The following is an 18,872-nucleotide window of genomic DNA, read 5'->3' on the forward strand; positions in this document are numbered from 1 at the left end:
TGGAACACTGCAATACTTGGTCCTTGCGGGATTTGGTTCCAATAAATTGCACTCCTGAGATTGCGGCACAGATTGCGTGACCCAGTTTCGTCTTGTTCTGACCTGCGCCAGCTACGCTCTACTTTCTGTGTCCATGATTGCAGGTGTTCAGGTTCTAGAGGCCCAGATATACCCATCAGCATCTGATATCTCTGCCGCCACTTCCGCAAAACGCCATATTTCACATGCTGGACTCGTCAACGCCAGCAGACCCGGCCACATATGTACACCGATTAGAGAGACTTTCTTAGATCGCGGTAATCAATGCGATGATATTGACTCGGCCCGCGCGCCATAATTATGGATGAGCAGCATCTCTGGATCATCTCGAGAAATGCTGGCCCGAATATGAACCAACTAAGGCTGCAAATGCACCGCTGAATCCATGACGCCAAACGTAGCCATTTTTTTGGTATCAGACCACCCGATCCAGCTTGAAATCAAGAAACGTCTTGTAAAAGATTCTTCCATACAAATATTACACAAATTCACGACTTCGGCGAGCAAGAACGCGCACGTTGTCGATGAAACCCTCCACCAATTGCGGGTATGAATGAGGCTCGTTTTTCATAACACGGCGCTGTTGATCAATGACAATATCCGGGGACAGTTCGATTTCGAGTTCGTGTTCCCTATCGGTCTTTTGGGTGTTCTATGACAAGGTTAGCATCGCGTGCGGCATCGACTATTTTCTGAGCCACTTACCCCAGGACCGGGCGTCATCTGTGTCACTTGCGTCAGGTCGACCTGATAGTGATTTTGCTTATAGCTGAGGCGATCCTTGTTACGATCGGGGAACTTCTGCTCGTGGCTGACGGCTAGGCGTTCCAACTCCTCAGCCGGGCCATCCCAAGGCATTTCCAGGTTGATGCTGATGCGGCAGTCCAGAGGACACGTGGGCAGGTGTAGGTGAAGGTCAGCCACACGAGCCTTGACAATCTTGGCCAGCACTTCCTTCGTCTTCATATCGTATGTAATGCGAGCCTTGATCGGTCTTCTAGGCGGAAGTAGGGCGCGAATGCACGTAGGCAGACGGGAGTGCATCGAATTAGGTAGCTCGATGAACTTGTCCGTCTCCCGTCGATGTTTGTACTGGATTTGTACCCGGCCGCGAGCGCTGGGATCGGGGTTTCGCGGGTCGGTCTGGACGACAAGAGTATTGAGGAAATCGTTCAGTCCTTTGTGTTGGGCCTGAAGGGAGAAAAGTTAGTCTCAGTCATTTTTGCTGGCGCAATGGAACTTACCGCAGTCATGCTGCTTTTGAAGGCCAGACGGCCGGTGTCGTGGAGAATGCATTCAGAGCCAATGAATTTTTCAACGCGCTCGTTCGTGTCTCTGTCAATGAGCAGACCCATCTTGGCCTCAATCTCGAACTGTACGCCACGACCGATGATGTCGCCCGAGTCGGGGTGAAGCGAAATGTTCTTAAACAAAAAGTCTGCAACCTGCTTGGACAATTCCTCGTATGGGCGGGTTCCGAGAATGCTCTCCTCCCATGCGCCTAGATGGTGTTGAGGCTTGGGCTCCTGCACCGCCGGTGGCGGAACAGATCGTGCAGCCTCTGGCGAAGTATGGCGACTGGAGTTGCTGGCGGGTTTGGCCTCGTGCTTTCCATTGATGTGAGGTGGCCCTCGTTTGAGCAGCTCAAAATTTGCCTGCTTCAGTCTCTTGTTTTCTCGGGAATTCCAGGTTTGCGCCCAAACGGGAGTTGCTGTGTGTATTGTCTTTTTCCGCTGAACCACGGGCGAGCGAGCAATTGTTGGCCCTCCATTGACCTCGGCAGGTGGTGGCCGTGGTTCTTTCCTCTCGAGTTCTCGGGGGCTCAGATCTCGGTCGGCGAGCTTTCTTTTCGCAGGCGTCGCGGCGCGTTCGCGTTCGGGTTCCACCATGTTGACGACACTCGGTTGTGGTCGCGCTTCGGGTTCGGTGTGGCCACCAACGCTGCTCGGCAAACTCGGAACCCTGGTCTTGGGGCTAACGCTAACGCTTCTGTCGCGTTCGCTGTGCACGCTATGCGACAATGACCTTCGTTCTTGGGCGCCGTGGGAATTGGGCATGCGAGGTGGTGGAGGTGGTGGTGTGGCTTGGGATAGGTGCGAGGCGGACAGTCTTTGTTGATAGGGACTTTGTGGTTGCGCAAAGCTCGGTGCAGAGGAAGATTGTCGAGGCCCGGTCTGGGGCGGGCCCAGTGGGGTAGGAGGTTGCGAGTGCTGGCGGTTGTACTCGGGCGGCGGGTGCGCCGTCGCAACAGGACTGCCGTGAGGATACGCCTGACCGTGAAGTTGCGGGTGCTGCTGGCTGTGTGCAGAGGTAGGAGTTGGGGTGGAATGTGTTGATTGTGAGCGTTGGTGAATATACGGGTTGGCGCCACCGGGGGTGCCGATGGGCGGCGTCTGCGGCATGTGCTGTTGCGGATGCGGCTGTTGCTGTGCAAGTTGTTGTTGTTGCTGCTGCTGAAGCTGAAGCTGCTGAGGATGGGGTGGAAAAGAAGACGGTGTTGCACCAGCAGGATGGGAATAGCTGTCTCTCGGGGGATACGCGTTGGATGGCGGGTATTGGTGACGTTGTACAGGGCTGGCAACCTCTTGAGGCGGCCCGGTCGGAGGAAAGGGATAGCCACCAGCAGGCCCGCTCACCGAAGACGTCGGAGTGTGACGATACGGGGACGGGGCGGGCATGGAGGCGCTCTGAGGAGATCGCACATCGGTGTACGGGCCGGGAGTACCTGCCTGCAGCGGTGGCGGCGCCGGGCGGCCGGGATAGGGGCCCGGAGTCTGATAAGGCGACTGAGGAGGATAAGGCGGGTTCGAGGCCTGCGGATGGACAGCATACTCCTGAGGCGCGGGAGGCTTGCCTGGAGAAGAGTGCAAGGCATGGCTGTATGCAGACTCCCTAAACGCATACGCGGTGGCTGCCTGGGAAGGTGTCGTCGGAGTCTGCTGCTGGGGATGATGCTGTGGGTGCTGAGGATGCTGCTGCGGTTGCTGCTGCGGGTGTTGCTGAGGGTGTTGCTGAGAGTGCTGCTGAGGGTGTTGCTGCGGATGCTGCTGAGGGTGTTGAGGATGTTGCGGATGCTGCTGAGGATACTGCTGCTGCTTTGGCGCAAGCTGCTGAGGAGCAGGAGGAGGAGCAGCAGCAGGAGCCGCTCTGGAGCGGTCGGCGTCATCAGCCGTATTCATCAAGGCCCTGAGATCCATAGTGAAAGGCGTAGACGGGCAAATGGGGCCAGTATCCCTTGGTGTTGTGGTGTTTTGTCCAGTCCAACGCTCCGGCCTGCTTCGGCTGGGATGCGCAAAGTTTCAGCTTCGCCCTTTCAATGCCAACAGCTCATATGCGCGGCGTGCGAGATATGCGATGGGTTATCGGTCGTGAGCGATGGTCGCGACGCAGGTTTGAAGAGTCGACGCGATTTTATTGGTACAAGTTGGATCGGCAGCAGTTGAGCATCACGTCGGCATGATCAGTCGGCAAAGATGATTGCGGTCGGGGTCGCAAGCGTTGATGTCGGCGTCGGCGTCGCTGTTGGGGCTCGGGGTCGAGACGGGATCGACCAGATGGGACTAGATTGGATCGGATCGGATTGGACAGCACAGAAGCCAGGACCAAGCAGAATCGGATGCGCGGCGAGGCGAGGGCAAGTCGGATTGGAGCAAAGAGTTCGAGGGGCGATGCGAAATGGAGGGCGGCGGGCGACAAGCTAAAGAAAACGGCGAGGGACGAAACGACACGGTTCACAGGGTCGGAGAGGGAGGGGTCGGGATCGAGCTCGTTTGTTTCGTTTGTTCGTTGGGTGGACGGAACGGGATGAGATGGAGATGCGGGTGTGGATGCGGATGCGGATTGCGAGTTGCGGATTGGAGTCGTCGCGAGCTGGGCGTCGTAATCTCTCTGGTGCGCGATCTCCCCTCTCTTTCTTTCTCTCTCTCTCCTTCTCTACGTGGTGTACGTCCTCAATGCGGCATCCGTTCGGGGCTGGCGAGTTGAGCAGCGCGAGAGAAGCGTGCGATGATGCGATGCGGTCGGCGCGTGGGCTTTCGGAGCGGGGAGTGAGGTGGAGGGCGAAGAGCAATAGGCGTCGGTGGTGATGGCAGCAGGGAGATTTCTCTCGTGAGGTCCCTGTCGGCGTCGGGTTGGGTTGGGGCGAATGGTGGTTGGTGGTTGGTGGTTGGTGGTTGGTGGTTGGTGGTTGGTGGTGAGGTAGGTAGGTACCTTGGGGTTGGTTGGTTGGGTAAGGCAGGTAAGGTAAGGTAAGGTAAGGTCGCAGGTCGAGATATCTCGGGCGCTAGGAAGAAAACATCTTGTCCTCTGTTGCAGCTGCGTGGGAAATTTGGAGACAAAAAGAAAGGATGGAAATGGATTGGTCGCGCGCCGATCGCAGCAGGGTTTCCGTCTTTCGCGGCTTCTCAGTCATGAAAGTCCTCAATCTCACTCAGGTCACGTCGGCGCCCACCGTGCTCTCTTTCTCTACCTTAGGTCACTGCCCGTAGGTATCCGTAGGTAGTCACAGCGAGCTCAGTGAATGAGATGCTAATAAGGCTGCCCTGCCTACCTTACCTAAGGTAGGTAAGTATCTTACTTTTCAAGACCGGGCACACTAAAGGTACTTTGGGAGCGCCCTGGCAAGTAGGTACCTTGGCAAAGTACCTTCCTTAAGTAAGGTTAGGTACCTTACCTAGTAGCCAGGAACTTTGAAGCTCCAGGTCCCTTTGAGGACGCAGAGAGCACAAGGTGTTGCTCGTTGCAGATGACGGCTGGGTGATTTAGCTTTTCATGATGTTTAGGCAGATGCTATCTGCTTTAGGGGCTAGGTTTACATAGAGCTTCATCAAGCTTCTTCTAGGTAAGGTAGGCAAGTATCTTGGAGGCTGGCACAGAGCTCTTCCAGTGGGCTGCACAGCCTTGTCTCGTTTCGCAGCTTCATGAACACGTCCATGTCCTGTGCCACGGTGCGTTGCTCGAGCCCGGCCTGTCGGGGATTTTCATTTTTTTATTTTCTCTCTCCCCTGTCTCTCCTTCGGCCAGCTCCACGTTGTGGTGTTGGCAGAGTGGAGGGTTGTGAGATTGAGGCACGCGCTCTCGACGGGTGAAGGGCGCCTGTCTGTACTGAGCATGTATTGCCACTCACAATCTGCCGCCCACAGATACTTACATGTACTAATCGGGGCTGTGCTGGACGTGTGTGGGTCGCGTCGATGGCGCCAGACACTCACTCACGCTGGAACTGCAACTGGAACTGAGGGTCTGATCGTGTCTTCCACTTTTCTGCCCCCTTCCAGTGTCACACTCAAATCGCGTCGTCAGTCACCCAGGATTTTCTGACTTCTGACAGCCAGCTCCAGCCAGGGTTGGCGAACCTGTTTCCCTTCTGGACCGCCTCATCCTCAGGGGTAGCATTGGCCTTCCGTCTTCACTGCGAATGACTACCTGTTCATACGGACGACCACGAATACACGGATATTGAATCGCGATGCGAATGGCTTCCTCCTATCACCTTACTGATGCTCGTACAAAGTACAACCAACGTCAACCATCGCCCAGCCTCCTCGGACCTCACGAGCACCATATCCTTGCATCTCAACTGCCGTCCACCCCAATGCACCCTCACCCTATCTTATCTTGGCCCAGATACGACGCTGATCCTGATAGGATGGATGCGGCATGCCTTGAGTGCCAATGTTCATATCGAAAGCTGCACGTCCATTGCACTTCTGCGCGTCAGCCTCATCAATCTGACGCCTGGCGCGTCGACACTGAGCGGTCCTTCGTACGTACTGCCCTCTCCTTTCACGCGTTTTCAAAACCTCTGGTGTTATGTATCATTTGTCGTGACTTTCATTAAGCTTGCAGAGTTGGTCTCTGTTCCTCACAAGCTTGACTTTGCTGCCGCTGCCGCTGCCTCTGCCTTCTGTTGTCGAATAGCCGTACTGCTGATCTTACTGGTAAAGTCGTCCGTTTTGGCAGTCTCGTCGCCAAGATCCCGCGCGTCGAGCACGTCGACTTCGTATGTTTCCAATGGCTTCATCCCGAGACTAACCCGCTTGTCGTTGACTGCCTTGCCGCCCGAGCGCGTCTCTCCAGAGACCACGAGTGCTTCAATCTCCGCCATGGAGATCGTGGGGCCATAGACATCCTGAAATTCAACGCATTCGACGACAATAGTGCCGTTGCGGAACTTCGCCTCGAGATGGCCAGGCGCAGTTTCCACTGTCGGTACCGGACCAGACCTCTTTTTCCAACCGCTCTTGTCCAGCTCGAGAAGAGAGGCCAGGAAGTCAAGAGTATACCTGGCACGGTCATCCCACGTCTGCACCAGCTCGCCGTATTTTTTGTTCTTGAGCATTTCATCGCCCGTGATGCCCAGCACAAGCTTGCAACTGGATGCCGAGTCTTTGTCGGGAACCCTGAGCAGGAGAACTGCAGCCATGAGCATCAGCTTGTGACCTGGATGGAGATGGTCAAATGTGCCGCCTAGGCAGACCACTGGGTACAGAGGAGATGCTTCCGTGCTGCCGGCTCCCTCGCCTTCGACGTTCATGCTAAGACCAGCCTCAACAACAACTAGTTGAGATTGGAGGATGGTCTGTCTCCCTTCGGCAAATTTGAGATATGATGACAGCGTACGGTATCCGTGCTCGCTATTCACATGAAATATGTAGCTCCAGGGGTGGTAAGCAGATGCGAAGGTTGGAAGGTCGACGACAGTCGTGTTGTTGGGCTCGATGGCGGCCACAAAGTCTGATGCAAACCGCCTACTGGCGTCATGGTCGACCAAAACAACTCGCGCATCGATAGAGCCCGGTCCTCCATTAACGTCCGTGGCAACGGACTGCTCGGCACAAACGACAGCAATTTGGCTGTAGATACCGGCCACCAGAGACTGTGCGGCGGCCCATGACAACGATTTCGTTTTCGGTGATGCACCGCGCAAGACGGGACATACCACAGCCACAATAAGCGTAGCTGACCGGGCCGGATGCTTGATCTTGGAGAAAACGGCTTGTAATGAGGGCCGGTAGGCGGCATTGAGTGATGCGCGGGATGGCGGCCGGGGTGGGACTGGCAGGAGCAGGAGACTCGGATTCTGTTCTGAGCTCATACTGTAAAACTCTCGTAGCAGAAAGCGCAATCAGGTGTTGGCTGGAGGTGTATGACCAGAAACGCAAAGAAGCACTCTGAATTCGTGATCACTGTTGTCAAGGCTAAATGCGTGGAACTGAGGTGAGCTGGACTGGGTGTTCCTCGGTCCGTGGAAGCGGGGAGCTTGAGTCCCGGTCACATTGGCGGGGTGTGCCGCAGCAAGTGAGGTCACTCACTGCACCGCTGTGTGCCTGGTCTCTTGCAGAGCTCCAGGGTAGGTACACGTCCTTCATTACGATATAACCACTGAATGTTGTAAGCGTGATGCTCAGCACTTTAAGTGCATATACTAGCTGATATCGTAGATAACCGACTTTCGGGGCTCAAAGAGATCTGACTGCAGCTGCTTACCTCATCAGGGCCAGTCGAGAAGTCCGGGTGCAGCTTTCGCAGCTTTGGGAATGCTGACTCATCCGAAAACTGGTCCGTGCTTGTTGCTGTTTGCTGCTACTGGCGCTGCCGACTGGTGCTGCAAGGGTCAGAGAGACGGCTCTGGGGCAAGGCGAGGCAGGCAGACCTGCCTGACGTGGATGCTGGCTGGCTGCATTCGCGCATTGCTTTCGGCGTCCTTCTTTCCATCACCAAACCGTCTCCCCGGAGCTGCCATCACCACCACTCCAACAATCATCCAACCTACTCAATTCAGTCCGACTGACTGCGTATTGAAGACCCGACCGAACGTCTACGATAAACCCTATCGGTCGCACATCTTCCCGCCACAGCTTAGCTCGAGCTCCGTCCCCGAGGCCAACATCCAAAATGCCTGGCCTGGTCTCAGCTACCGGAGTGCTGGGCTTCCTGGCCGACGAGGAGCACGACCTCAAGGTCTTCGCCCTCCAGACTCTCAACGATGATATCGACACTGTCTGGACTGAGGTTGCCGGTGCTCTGAGCCAGATGTAAGCCCGCCTTCCATTGTTTCCCCGTGGGGCTGCTCTTCACCAAAATGCTAATCATCCCTCCAGCGAGGCTCTCTACGAAGACGACACCTTCCCCCAACGGCAGCTCGCCGCTCTTGTTCTCGCCAAGGTTTACTACCATCTCCAGGCTTACAATGAGAGCATGACTTTCGCCCTGGCTGCCGGCGACCTCTTCAAGCTCGATGCTCCCGGCGAGTTCGAGGAGACCATCATCTCCAAGTGTATTGATCAGTACATCGCCGCTTCTTCCGCGCAGCACACCGCCCCTAAGTCGCCCAAGAACGACAACTCCCTCCCCGCTCTTGCGACAACCTTTGCGAGCGGCGCCGCTGACGGCTCCGCCCTCATCTCTCCCACGACGCCCTTCTCTCAGACGACTCTCCCCTCCAAGTCGCTCCTTTCCAGAGTTTCGACCGATAACACCATCCTCGATCCCACATTCCAGCCCGTCAAGGAGGGTCGTTCCGGTTCCATCGCCCCCATCAACGACCAGGCTACACAGCTCGCTCTTCAGCGCATCATCGAGCGTCTCTTTGAGGCCTGCCTCAAGGATGGCCGATACCGCCAGGTCGTCGGCATTGCTGTTGAGGCCAAGAACCTGGAGGTCCTTCGCCGCGTCATTAAGCGGGCAAGCGAGGACGAGAAGAAGTCCAAGGGCAAGTCCACGGATGGCCAAGGTCCCGCAGAAGAGCTGATGGAGTACGCCCTGAGCATCTGCATGGACATTGTTCAGGAGCGTAGCTTCCGCACCGAGATCCTGCGTCTTATCCTCGATCTTCTCAACGAAATTCCCAACCCCGACTACTTCGCTATCGCCAAGTGCGTCGTTTACCTCAGCTCAGACGAAGAGGCTTCGCGCATGCTCAGGCAGCTCGTTACAGATGGTGGCCCCAACTCGATTGCCAATGCTTACCAGATCGCCTTTGACCTGTACGACAACGGCACTCAGGAATTCTTGGGCAAGATCATCAACTCTCTGCCCTCTGGAGAGCCTGCCAAGCCACCTGCCAGTGATGCTACCGAGGAGGAGCCTCTTCTCGAAAACCAGCAGTCATCTGAGGAGGAGGTCTCGGACGACCTTGCTAAGGTCTACAAGAACATTCGTTCTATTCTCGACGGCAGCAAGACCATCCAGCTGAACCTCGAGTTCCTCTACAGGAATAACCGAACCGACTTGAGCATCCTGAACAAGGTCCGCGACAGCTTGGAGGGCAGAAACTCTATTTTCCACACTGCGGTCACCTTCTGCAACGCCTTCATGAACCAGGGTACCACGAACGACAAGTTCTTCCGCGATAATCTCGAGTGGCTCGGTAAGGCAGTTAACTGGTCTAAGTTCACAGCCACCGCTGCTCTCGGAGTCATCCACCGTGGCAACCTCACCCAGTCTAGGAAGCTTCTGGAGCCGTATCTGCCTCGCCAAAGCGGCTTGAGCAGCGGCTCCATCTTTAGCCAGGGTGGTGCGCTGTACGCCTATGGTTTGATTCACGCCAACCACGGCGCCGATGCCCTAGAGTACCTCAAGACGCAATTCACATCTGCGGAGGAGGAAGTCATTCAACACGGTGGTGCCCTTGGTTTGGGCATTGCTGGCATGGCCACCGGCTCTGAGGAGATCTTCGATAACCTGCGAACTGTCCTCTTCACGGACTCTGCGTTGAACGGTGAGGCCGTTGGTCTTGCCATGGGTCTCATCATGCTGGGCACAGGCAACGTGCGTGCTCTGGAGGACATGATCACGTATGCCCATGAGACGACTCACGAGAAGATTGTTCGTGGCCTTGCCATCGGCATGGCTCTCATCATGTACGGCCGCCAAGAGGGCGCCGACGCCATGATTGAAGGTCTGCTCAACGACCCCGACCCGACCCTCAGATACGGAGGTATCATGACAGTTGCCCTCGCGTACTGCGGTACCGGCAGCAACAAGGCCATTCGCAAGCTGCTGCACATCGCTGTCAGCGACGTCAACGACGACGTCCGCCGTGTTGCTGTCATGAGCTTGGGATTCATCCTGTTCCGCAAGCCCGGCAGCGTGCCCCGCATGGTCGAGCTCCTCTCTGAGTCGTACAACCCCCACGTCCGTTACGGATCTGCCATGGCTCTGGGTATCTCCTGCGCGGGCACTGGTCTCGACGAGGCCATTGATCTGCTTGAGCCGATGATGAAGGATCCTACCGACTTCGTTCGCCAGGGTGCTCTCATCTCGCTTGCCATGATCATGATCCAGCAGAACGAGGTGATGAACCCCAAGGTCGCCTCCATTCGCAAGACTCTGAAGAAGGTTGTCGGTGACCGTCATGAAGACGCCATGACCAAGTTTGGTGCCTCGCTCGCCCTGGGCATCATTGATGCTGGTGGCCGCAACTGCACTATCGGCCTTCAGACTCAGACCGGTAACCTCAACATGGCCGGCATCGTGGGCATGGCGGTCTTCACCCAGTACTGGTACTGGTTTCCCTTCACTCACTTCCTCTCTTTGGCATTCTCTCCCACCTCCATCATCGGCCTGGACCACGAGCTCGAGATCCCAAGCTTCAAGTTCCACTGCGCTACTCGCCCCAGCTTGTTTGACTATCCCCCTGAGCAGGAGGTCAAGACCGAGGAGGGTCCCACGATGGTAGCCACCGCTGTCCTCTCCACCACCGCGCAAGCCAAGCGAAGAGCCCAGAAGAAGGAGCGTGCCCAGCGCCGGGAAAGCATGGACATTGACTCGTCTGCTAAGCCTACCGTTTCCGACAAGATGGAGGTGGATGAGAAGAAGGAAGAGGCCAAGGACAAGAAGGAGGGCGATGTGACTGACAAGGAGGCCTCTGCTCCTCCGGCAGACACCAAGAAGAAGGCAGAGAAGGAGAAGGTTGGCTACGACATGGAGAACATGTCGCGCGTGCTGCCCGGTCAGCTCAAGTTTATCAGCTTCCCTGCCGGCCGTTACAAGCCGGTCAAGAAGGTACAGTAATCCCAACTCCAACACAAGGAAGACAAGGCGCTAACTATCCGTAGCCAACTGGTGGACCTTTGCTGTTGCAGGATACCCAACCTGACGAGGAGAAGTCTCTGATGGAGGAGAAGCTGAAGAAGGTGACGACGGAGAAGGCCCCCGTTGCTGGCCAAAGTAACGCCGGTGGCTCATCGGCGGGCCTGACGCCTAGGCAGCAGCAGAACATCATCTCCCAGGCCCTTAGGGCTGGCGCTGGCGGTGATCTCCGCTCGCTCAACGAGCTTAGCGAGTTGCTGGGCCGCCAGAGGAGAGGTGACCTTGCTGGCGCGACGGAAGGAAGTGGTGCGGCGGCGGCTGCAGGAGTTCTTACCGCCGTTGATGAGGACGGTGAGGGCGACGAGGAGGCGACAGTGCCAGGCGAGTTCGAGTACTTCACCGACAACGAGGAGGAGGACGAGGACTAAGTATTCTGCTAAGCGGCGCATACAATGTACTCTTAAGTCGGGAAGGGTTTCTAGAGAATAGACGACGGCAGAGGCCTGTTTTGGGCACGATGCGAAGGGCATCTCAAGGCAAGAGCGCTTGCCATGCTGTACAACTTTAGCAATTGAATTAATGCTCCATTTGCGAATCGAACTTTTTGTTGAACGTTACGTCAATTAAGGTATGCGAGTTCGATCTTGCGTGCTTGTAATCTACGACTGGCTGTTCTGATGATGAATAAGAGAAGAAGAAACCACTGCAATCGTTAATGGCAGCAAATACCACATGGAGGAAACGAATAACAGCAACATGCCTCGCTGTTGGTACTCCGAAATACGCCAAAACCCTGGTACAAACAAAAGGTGCCGGCTCATATACAACAACGTCTCTTCTCTTTGTCGTTCTTCCTCCTCTTGCATAATCAAAGTCTCATCTCGTAGTAATCAAAGCTCCCTTGGCACAGTCTGAGCAAACTCTGAGACGATGCCAGGCGTTGGCCAAGTTGCCGCGCTGGTTATAAATGGCCGCATAACTCTCTGGCTGACAGTTGTACGACTCATCTGTAGCCTTGACCAGCATCGTTGTGCACTTCTTGCCGTTTTCGCCCAGTTCGCCCAGAGGAACAACGCCATCGTATCTCCAGCGCTTCCACGCCCAAGACTTGTGGCCGGCTTTGGGCGCAGTCTCAGGCTCGTCAAGGAGCTCCGCCTGGTCCCATGTCTTGCCGTTATCAAGGCTCACGTCGACGCGGACGATTCTGCGCCCGCCGCCAGAGTAGGCGTATCCCTTCAGCGAAGCCTCTCGGCCAGTGGTCTCGGCATCATTGGTGCCACTCTTCCAGTCACCCAGTCTAACGGTTGTTATGGCGCTGGTGATGGGCATTTCCTGGATGGGGGCTGCGCTGTCCCAGTCCGGCTTCGTCTCGTTGGGTCCGAAGCATTTATAATCCTTGCGCTGCCACTGGCTGTGGCTCTCCTCATCTGACACCGTGATATGGCTCAACCATTTGACAGAGCGAGCTGCGACATGGCCAGGCACGAGTGCACGGAGGGGGTAGCCATGGTCCCTTGGCAACGGCTTTCCATTCATCGAATAGGCAAGAAGAACATCGCCACGGGGGTCCAGAGCAGACTCAATGGGGATTGACGCGCCGTAGGCCTCGAGAGCCATGAATTGGACGTGCTTGGCTTCCGTATCGCCAGCCATTGTTTCCAGAATGGGGACGCCAGCGTCGGCGAGAACATCGGAGAGCTTCACACCCTGCCATTCAGCGCAAGAGATGGCACCGACATTCCATTGAAGACCGTTTGTCTTTTTGGCGTTGCGCGTCATGTCACTTCGGCGGTTGCCCGAGCACTGAAGAACCGCCACGATGGTTGAAGGCTTAAACTTGGTCTTGAGATCATCGAGGGTGTACTCCTTGATGGTTCCGTCGAGCAGCTCGATCTTAAGGGTGTAATCCGAGGTGTCGTCGACCTCGGGCACCCACATGTGGTTACGCACGTAGAAGAGCTCATTGGGGGTGAGATAGCTGTCAGCCAGGCCCTCCAAAGGCGTTTCGGCATTGCGAGGCTTGGGAGTAAGTGTGATGAGTCTTGGGTCACGGCTGGGATCGTGTTGGAAAGGGTCCTCAATCGATTGTGCGGCAGGCTTGCCGTCAATCAGGTCGGCATTATCGATAAAGCCAATCAGGTACTGGTTGAGGATTTCGTAGACGTGGGGCGACTTGTGAATAGTGAAAATGTCCCAGTAGGGGTCAATGCTGCCGCCGGCGGCACGGAGGATGACCTCGCCACCGGGATGGGCTCCGACCCATTCGGTAATATCATAGACCTTATCGCCTTGTGTAACCCACGGGCTGCCGGACTTTGCGTCGTGCTTCCGGACCTCGTTCAGCCGGAAGCGAGGGAGGGACGGATCGCGGTCATCGGTCGAGTCTGCCGGGCCGGAAGTATCGACATCATCTTCGTGGGGGACATGGAAGGGTTCCGAGAGGCCAATGAAGAAGGACAGCAGCCCACCGCTAGCGAGCAGAGTCCTAACCCTGATGAGGCGTGGGGGACGGTTCCCTGGGCCACCTGGGCCACCCGGGCCACTGTTATGCTGAGGCCGCTGCCTCTCTTGTGCCTGAGCAGCGGTACCACCTGTGAGAGGCGTCGAGGAGGAGACGGATGTCGGCTGGGTGTGTCTAGAGCAAGGAGAGGCGTGCAAGAGTCGAGGGTGGAGGGAACCCTGAGGACGAGGAGCGGCAAGAGGACCAGCCAGAGAGGTGGCCGGGGCGTGTAGCGGTCGAAAAGGGACGGGCCGCTTTGTCGAGAGCTGTAAAAGCTCGCTAAATAGACGCCGCGGCGCTTGCATTGGAAGAGATGGCGTTGTGAGTGGCCGAGATGGGCTTCTTCTGGGTCGACGACGTCGAGGGCGCGGCTCTGGTGTGGAGCTTGGACGATGAGGTGACTGACAAGGGCGATGGCGTGATTGCTCTTGGAGGGTGAGGGAAAAGTCTGAGGGTGGGGGGGAGGCGAGCTGTTCATAAATCAGGTCGTCTGCATAATGGGGATGGATTGTGCAGATGGACTGTGCGTTGAGTTGTGCAGTCGGCGTCCAGTGGGGCCGTGCACGTGTTGAGTGAGTACGTAAGGTACCTAGCACCGGTACACTGTGCCGGACGTGGAGTCTCCTTCAGAGTGTGTGTGCCCGGGTGTGGTCTCTTGTCTCTCCAGCGGGAACATGGAAAGCGATGAATTCGGGGTTCTGACATTGGCTCTTTCCCACTCTTAAACCGACCAAAGACTCGCATCTGAGCTGCCCGTGCATCATTACAAGACTCGGCTTCTGTAGCAAATGGTCCAAGACGCCGATGGTTGCCGCAAAATCACCCACGTGGTCGCCGAAGAAGACCGTCGCAGCCCGTCCCGACACGTCTCAACCCTCAATCCCGGGCCCTCGTGAGTCGGCGAACAACTGAGTCGGCGATAGCAACCGAAGCTGTCTGTGGCCACGTCCAACCACTGCGGCGCTAGGTCCATATAATACTCTCCCCGCAACTCTAATTGAAGTGCATTTTAACTGCCTTGGTTGCATTGACGGAATCTTCGGCGACCAGTCGATGTCGACAGCGTTGTTCTTCATACTAAGCTGCAGCTGGCTGCTGTAAAGTACAGCTTCTGGACAGAAGGGGTATTTGTCCGCTATATGACATTGCAGAAGCTTCCAACAAGGCTTCAAGTCGATTTCCTGCTCAGAGCACCTTGGAATCTGGAGTTTGCTGGCCATCCCGAGCTGCGGCTTGAACCTTTTCGGGAGTCTTGTCTTTCGGAGTCTCGACATCACTGCCCTGAGTGCCCTCGATATCCATGCCCTCCCGCACCCAAATCGTCTGCGATATGAGAGACTCCCTCGCCGGCACAAGCCAGCTGAGTGTCGTATATAAAAAGATTGACACAACGAATCCAAAAAGCCAGTCGAAACTGTACAGATGCTGCGCACCGTCTGAGATCTTGACTGCCGGGTAGCCGCTGATAGCCAGTGCCATGCCCGGCAACGAAGGCGCTACAGGAACGATAAAGGCAACAAGCGCTCTCCAATTAACGCCCGCATCGAAACGGTAGCGGCCGTGGGGATCGTACAGCCCTGCGCATCAAACGTGTCAGTCTCGTTGTCAGTAATGCCTCGAATCCGAATGTACTCACCAGGCAGGTCGTATCGCTGCTTCTTGACGAGCCAAAAGTCTGCCGCCATGATGCCGCTGATGGGCGCAAGGAAGACAGCATAGGCGCCCATGAAGTTCAGGAATGTCTGCGCCGAGCTGAGGATCTTCCACGGGACCAGAACCCAGCCGCCAATCACCGCTGCGACCATGCAACCCCTCTTGATGTTCAAGTAGCGGGGGAACATGACTGTCAGATCGTTCGCAGCACTGATGGAGTTCGCTGTGATGTTCGTTCCGACAGTGGCAATGAACCATGCCAACGCCGCAAAGAAGGCAGCAGCTCGGCCTCCGGATCCATTTGCAAGCCAGAGACTGACAATGTCAAGGGGATTCCAGAGGTACTCGCCCACAAACACCTTTGTTGCTGATGTCGTGATGATACCGAGAGTCCCGCAGAGTGTAAACACGAGAGGGACAAACGGTAGTTGCACGAGCTGGCCATTGGGGCTCTTGGAATAACGCAAAAAGTCGGGGATGTTGACGCCCATGGTGGCCCACTGCCCTGTCACGCTTGACATGCAGGACAGCCACAACCAAGCGTATTGAGGCGTACCCGAAGGCACTTCTGGCTCCAACTTGAAGATATCTCCGCCGCCACCTGCTTTCTTAACTGCCCATCCCATCGTACCAAGAACAACGGCAGGGGCTGCGATAAGCTTGACATAGAACAAGGGCCGGAGCTTCGTCGGATGAATGAGTAGGAGAGGGAGCTGGAGAACCCAAAAGAGGAAGAAACTTGAATGGAAGTCAGCTTTTAGTCAACGGCAAACTCGTCAACGCTTACGAGCACATTCCCATCGATGTAATACCGGCGGACTCTGGCAGTGTATTTGGGATCCTCGCATAGGAAGGTGCCATGGCGCTCAACATGATTGTGAGACAATAAGAGCCATTGGCACACTGAACGCCGAACCAGAACATGGCCAGAATAGCGCGACTGACGATGGCGAAGTAGCGAAAGTAGAACCCAAAGCTCCCCGTGGCTATTACTGAAAATGGGACATGAAGTCTACTTCCAATAGCACCGTTAAGAACCATGGCTATGGCAATGGCAAAGGTTCCGACCGCCATGGCAGGGATAGCTCTACACCGAGTAAGCACTCCCCTCAATATGTCGTCACGCCTGACTGCGACTTACTCTCTCCAGCTCAATCCGACTGCCAGAATACTTCCTGCTGTTTGCAATGTCGACAGATTCATCAGGTCTGAACTCCAATAAGCCAGAATCGTCCATATGCTCCATGTCTGCTGCTCCAACGGAACCGGGTCCATGTCTGAGTTGGACTGTCACAACGTAAGCTAGGGCTACATTTTTCTTTCTTCTCAATCTGAGTCCTTACCCAGACCCCATCAGGAGCAATGGTGCTAGGGTGCTTGGGAAGCTCCCATGCCCATAGCGAAGTACATCGCCGCTTCACTTCATCTTTTCCGTAACCCCGCATCGTGGCCGTCGGTTTTTTTGGTCGAAATATGATGGTGTGCCGAGCTTTTAGTCGTATGCACCTCATCCAATTCAGATGCAGCGGCACACAATCATGAGGTAAAACACGAAAGGCAAGGTCCGGGCGAAACGTCGAAGAGAGTATGTCCGAGAGAGAAACAGATCCGGAGCCGAGAAGCAATTAATCTTATCTTAACTACCTCCTAGCGGCCCTTCTTAACAGTGGCGTGGCAACGACTTTTTGCTGGAAAGTGAGACATGGCCGACTCTATGTAGTCCGCAAGCAGCTCGGTACGATGTAACCCCTCCGCAGCGAACCAATTCCTCCCGACAGACCTACCTATGCAGGCTTGGGGCCGGCCAGGTCCGCCTGCTGTCGATGGCAGCATGGTCACACAATCGACAGCTTTCAGCTCGGCAATGGGGGAGAGTCGATTATCTTACCGAGTGGTTGGGATAAGATATGAAGCCCAGGTCTAAGGATTCACTGATAACAGGGTGAGGGTTATCGGGGTATCTCTGGAAGGGCAGGGGTTGACGCACCCGAGTAGCGATGCAAGCCAATCGCAAGCGACTTCTTATCACAAGTCGTGTGTCCCTCTTCCGCTTGTGCGAATGCTGGAAGGTCGTGGCGTCTTTCGCCTGACAAGACCGCGTCGCACAAACCATTGTCCAACATGAAGCTTACTTGAGGTAAAATACTGGCGTATGAGCTAATCTCAAGTCTTCCCAGTCAAACTCGCTGTTACAGTTGCATCCAAGAGTCGGCGCAAATATGCTGATGCTGGGGAAGTGAGACATGTATCAATTGGGTTGAGAGTACGTCTAGCTAGCTCCTGCATAGCTAGTCGGATGCAGCCCGAGTCCAGTTCATCATTGATCCTGGAACTTACAAGTATCGACGGGCGAGCTCCTCGAGCTCATCTTGCTTGTCCGAGAAGATGTTGATCGCCTGTATAAGTTTCTCCTCGTACTTTCCATTTCCACTGCGCGTGAAGGCAAGGCGCCACGCGCTCTCGTCCTTCAAGGCCACCTCGAAGTCGGTAGTCCACTTCTTGTCCGGGCCTGCAGCAAAGTAGCCGCCGACCTTCCCGGTCGACGTCGAAGCCGACTGAGCCGCCAAACCCCGGAGCAAGGGCGGTGATACAGTCACGTGCTGGATGCCTGCGAGCTGCATGACTTCAGCTACTGAAGTCAGACTGGCGGCAAGCACTTGCGTCTTCGCCTTCTTCTCGATATAGTATGCCTGGGCGGTTCTGCAGAAGTCGAAGGCCTTGTTCTCATCAACATACCTGAAAATCAAGTCAATAACTCTGTTTATATGGAATGAGCACGAGACAATGGGGAAGACTCACCCGGGGACAAAGTGCACTTTGAGCTCATTGACGTAGGGAGCGATGTATGTGCAGCCGGCATCAGCGGCAAGCGCAGCTTGTTCCATACAGAACATGGTTGTTGCCAGGGTGGCGATGCCTTTTTGCTCGAGGATCTTGCATGCGGCAATGCCTTCCCAGGAAGAGGGAATCTTGATGCATACCCGCTTGACATCAAAGCTGGGGTCGATCTTATTGAACATTTCGACAATTCCTGCATGCTGTGTCAGATTTAGGCCCATCAGCCACCACTGAGGAAAAGACGTACTCTCGGCATTATAGCGAGTCTTCTCAACCGAGTAAGAGAAGTGTGTGTTGGTCTGAACATGGAAGTAGCCCGTCAAATAGGGGGCAAACTGCAGCGACAGTCTGACCATCTGAGCGTGTTAGTGAACCTGATGGGCTGTCCTCGTCTGGCTCCTGGTTAAATACCATGATCTCAACGGCGAGAAGAACCGGGTCAACGTCTGACCAGGTTTCTTTCGCCCAGCTCTGTGCGTCTTTGGCAGCATCTCGAATGAGCTGCTCGTGGTAGAGTTTACCGTCAGGGGTGAGCTTGGTCAGCTCATTGAACGCGATGGCCTGGTTGGAGGTGCAGTCCACGAAAGGGCCTAGCTCTTTGGCAACTGCAGAGAGGTCATTACTGTGATGCGCGAGAAGACGAGGATTCGTGCATGATCGTTACCTTCCACATCAAGAGTGTCGCAGTCGACCTGGCTTGCCGACCTCAAGCTACTCAACAGGGACTCAGAAGCCATCATAGAGGTATGTATGGACAGGGCAGAGATCAGACAGGAGACAGAAGAAATGGGTTTGGGCTTCACGCAAG

At 55.6% G+C, this 18,872-nt stretch overlaps 6 protein-coding genes across 6 annotated transcripts; 1 reads left to right on the plus strand and 5 right to left on the minus strand.

Moving 5' to 3' along the window:
* Positions 1-517: 517 nt before the first annotated feature.
* On the minus strand, positions 518-3,236 carry pct1 (mRNA-capping enzyme subunit beta; the record flags this gene model as incomplete). The annotated part of the gene is made up of 3 exons (XM_032023622.2): positions 518-691; positions 745-1,230; positions 1,284-3,236. The coding sequence occupies 3 exons, from the start codon at positions 3,234-3,236 to the stop codon at positions 518-520; spliced, it is 2,613 nt and encodes an 870-aa protein (XP_031879646.2).
* A 2,480-nt stretch (positions 3,237-5,716) lies between these two features.
* On the minus strand, positions 5,717-7,135 carry CAB4 (Phosphopantetheine adenylyltransferase; the record flags this gene model as incomplete). The annotated part of the gene is made up of 3 exons (XM_066152577.1): positions 5,717-5,744; positions 5,812-5,842; positions 5,965-7,135. 3 exons carry the CDS (start codon positions 7,133-7,135, stop codon positions 5,717-5,719), a joined length of 1,230 nt encoding a protein of 409 aa, XP_066008042.1.
* Positions 7,136-7,935: 800 nt separating this feature from the next.
* Positions 7,936-11,501, plus strand: rpn2 (26S proteasome regulatory subunit rpn2; the record flags this gene model as incomplete). Its single annotated transcript, XM_032023620.1, has 3 exons — positions 7,936-8,075; positions 8,142-11,046; positions 11,100-11,501. 3 exons carry the CDS (start codon positions 7,936-7,938, stop codon positions 11,499-11,501), a joined length of 3,447 nt encoding a protein of 1,148 aa, XP_031879581.1.
* A 448-nt stretch (positions 11,502-11,949) lies between these two features.
* SUOX (Sulfite oxidase) lies at positions 11,950-13,878 on the minus strand (the record flags this gene model as incomplete). The annotated part of the gene is made up of 1 exon (XM_032023619.1): positions 11,950-13,878. The coding sequence occupies one exon, from the start codon at positions 13,876-13,878 to the stop codon at positions 11,950-11,952; it is 1,929 nt and encodes a 642-aa protein (XP_031879599.1).
* Positions 13,879-14,758: 880 nt separating this feature from the next.
* CGGC5_v011754 (putative permease) lies at positions 14,759-16,671 on the minus strand (the record flags this gene model as incomplete). The annotated part of the gene is made up of 5 exons (XM_032023616.1): positions 14,759-15,150; positions 15,210-15,964; positions 16,014-16,313; positions 16,368-16,513; positions 16,570-16,671. 5 exons carry the CDS (start codon positions 16,669-16,671, stop codon positions 14,759-14,761), a joined length of 1,695 nt encoding a protein of 564 aa, XP_031879583.1.
* An 888-nt stretch (positions 16,672-17,559) lies between these two features.
* tal-0 (Transaldolase) lies at positions 17,560-18,804 on the minus strand (the record flags this gene model as incomplete). The annotated part of the gene is made up of 5 exons (XM_032023615.2): positions 17,560-17,962; positions 18,026-18,257; positions 18,312-18,420; positions 18,476-18,669; positions 18,729-18,804. 5 exons carry the CDS (start codon positions 18,802-18,804, stop codon positions 17,560-17,562), a joined length of 1,014 nt encoding a protein of 337 aa, XP_031879584.2.
* Between the last annotated feature and the right edge of the window lie 68 nt (positions 18,805-18,872).

Source organism: Colletotrichum fructicola (assembly GCF_000319635.2).
Source record: "Colletotrichum fructicola Nara gc5 chromosome Unknown KSG_Nara_v1_contig07, whole genome shotgun sequence".
Lineage (NCBI taxonomy): Eukaryota > Fungi > Ascomycota > Sordariomycetes > Glomerellales > Glomerellaceae > Colletotrichum > Colletotrichum fructicola.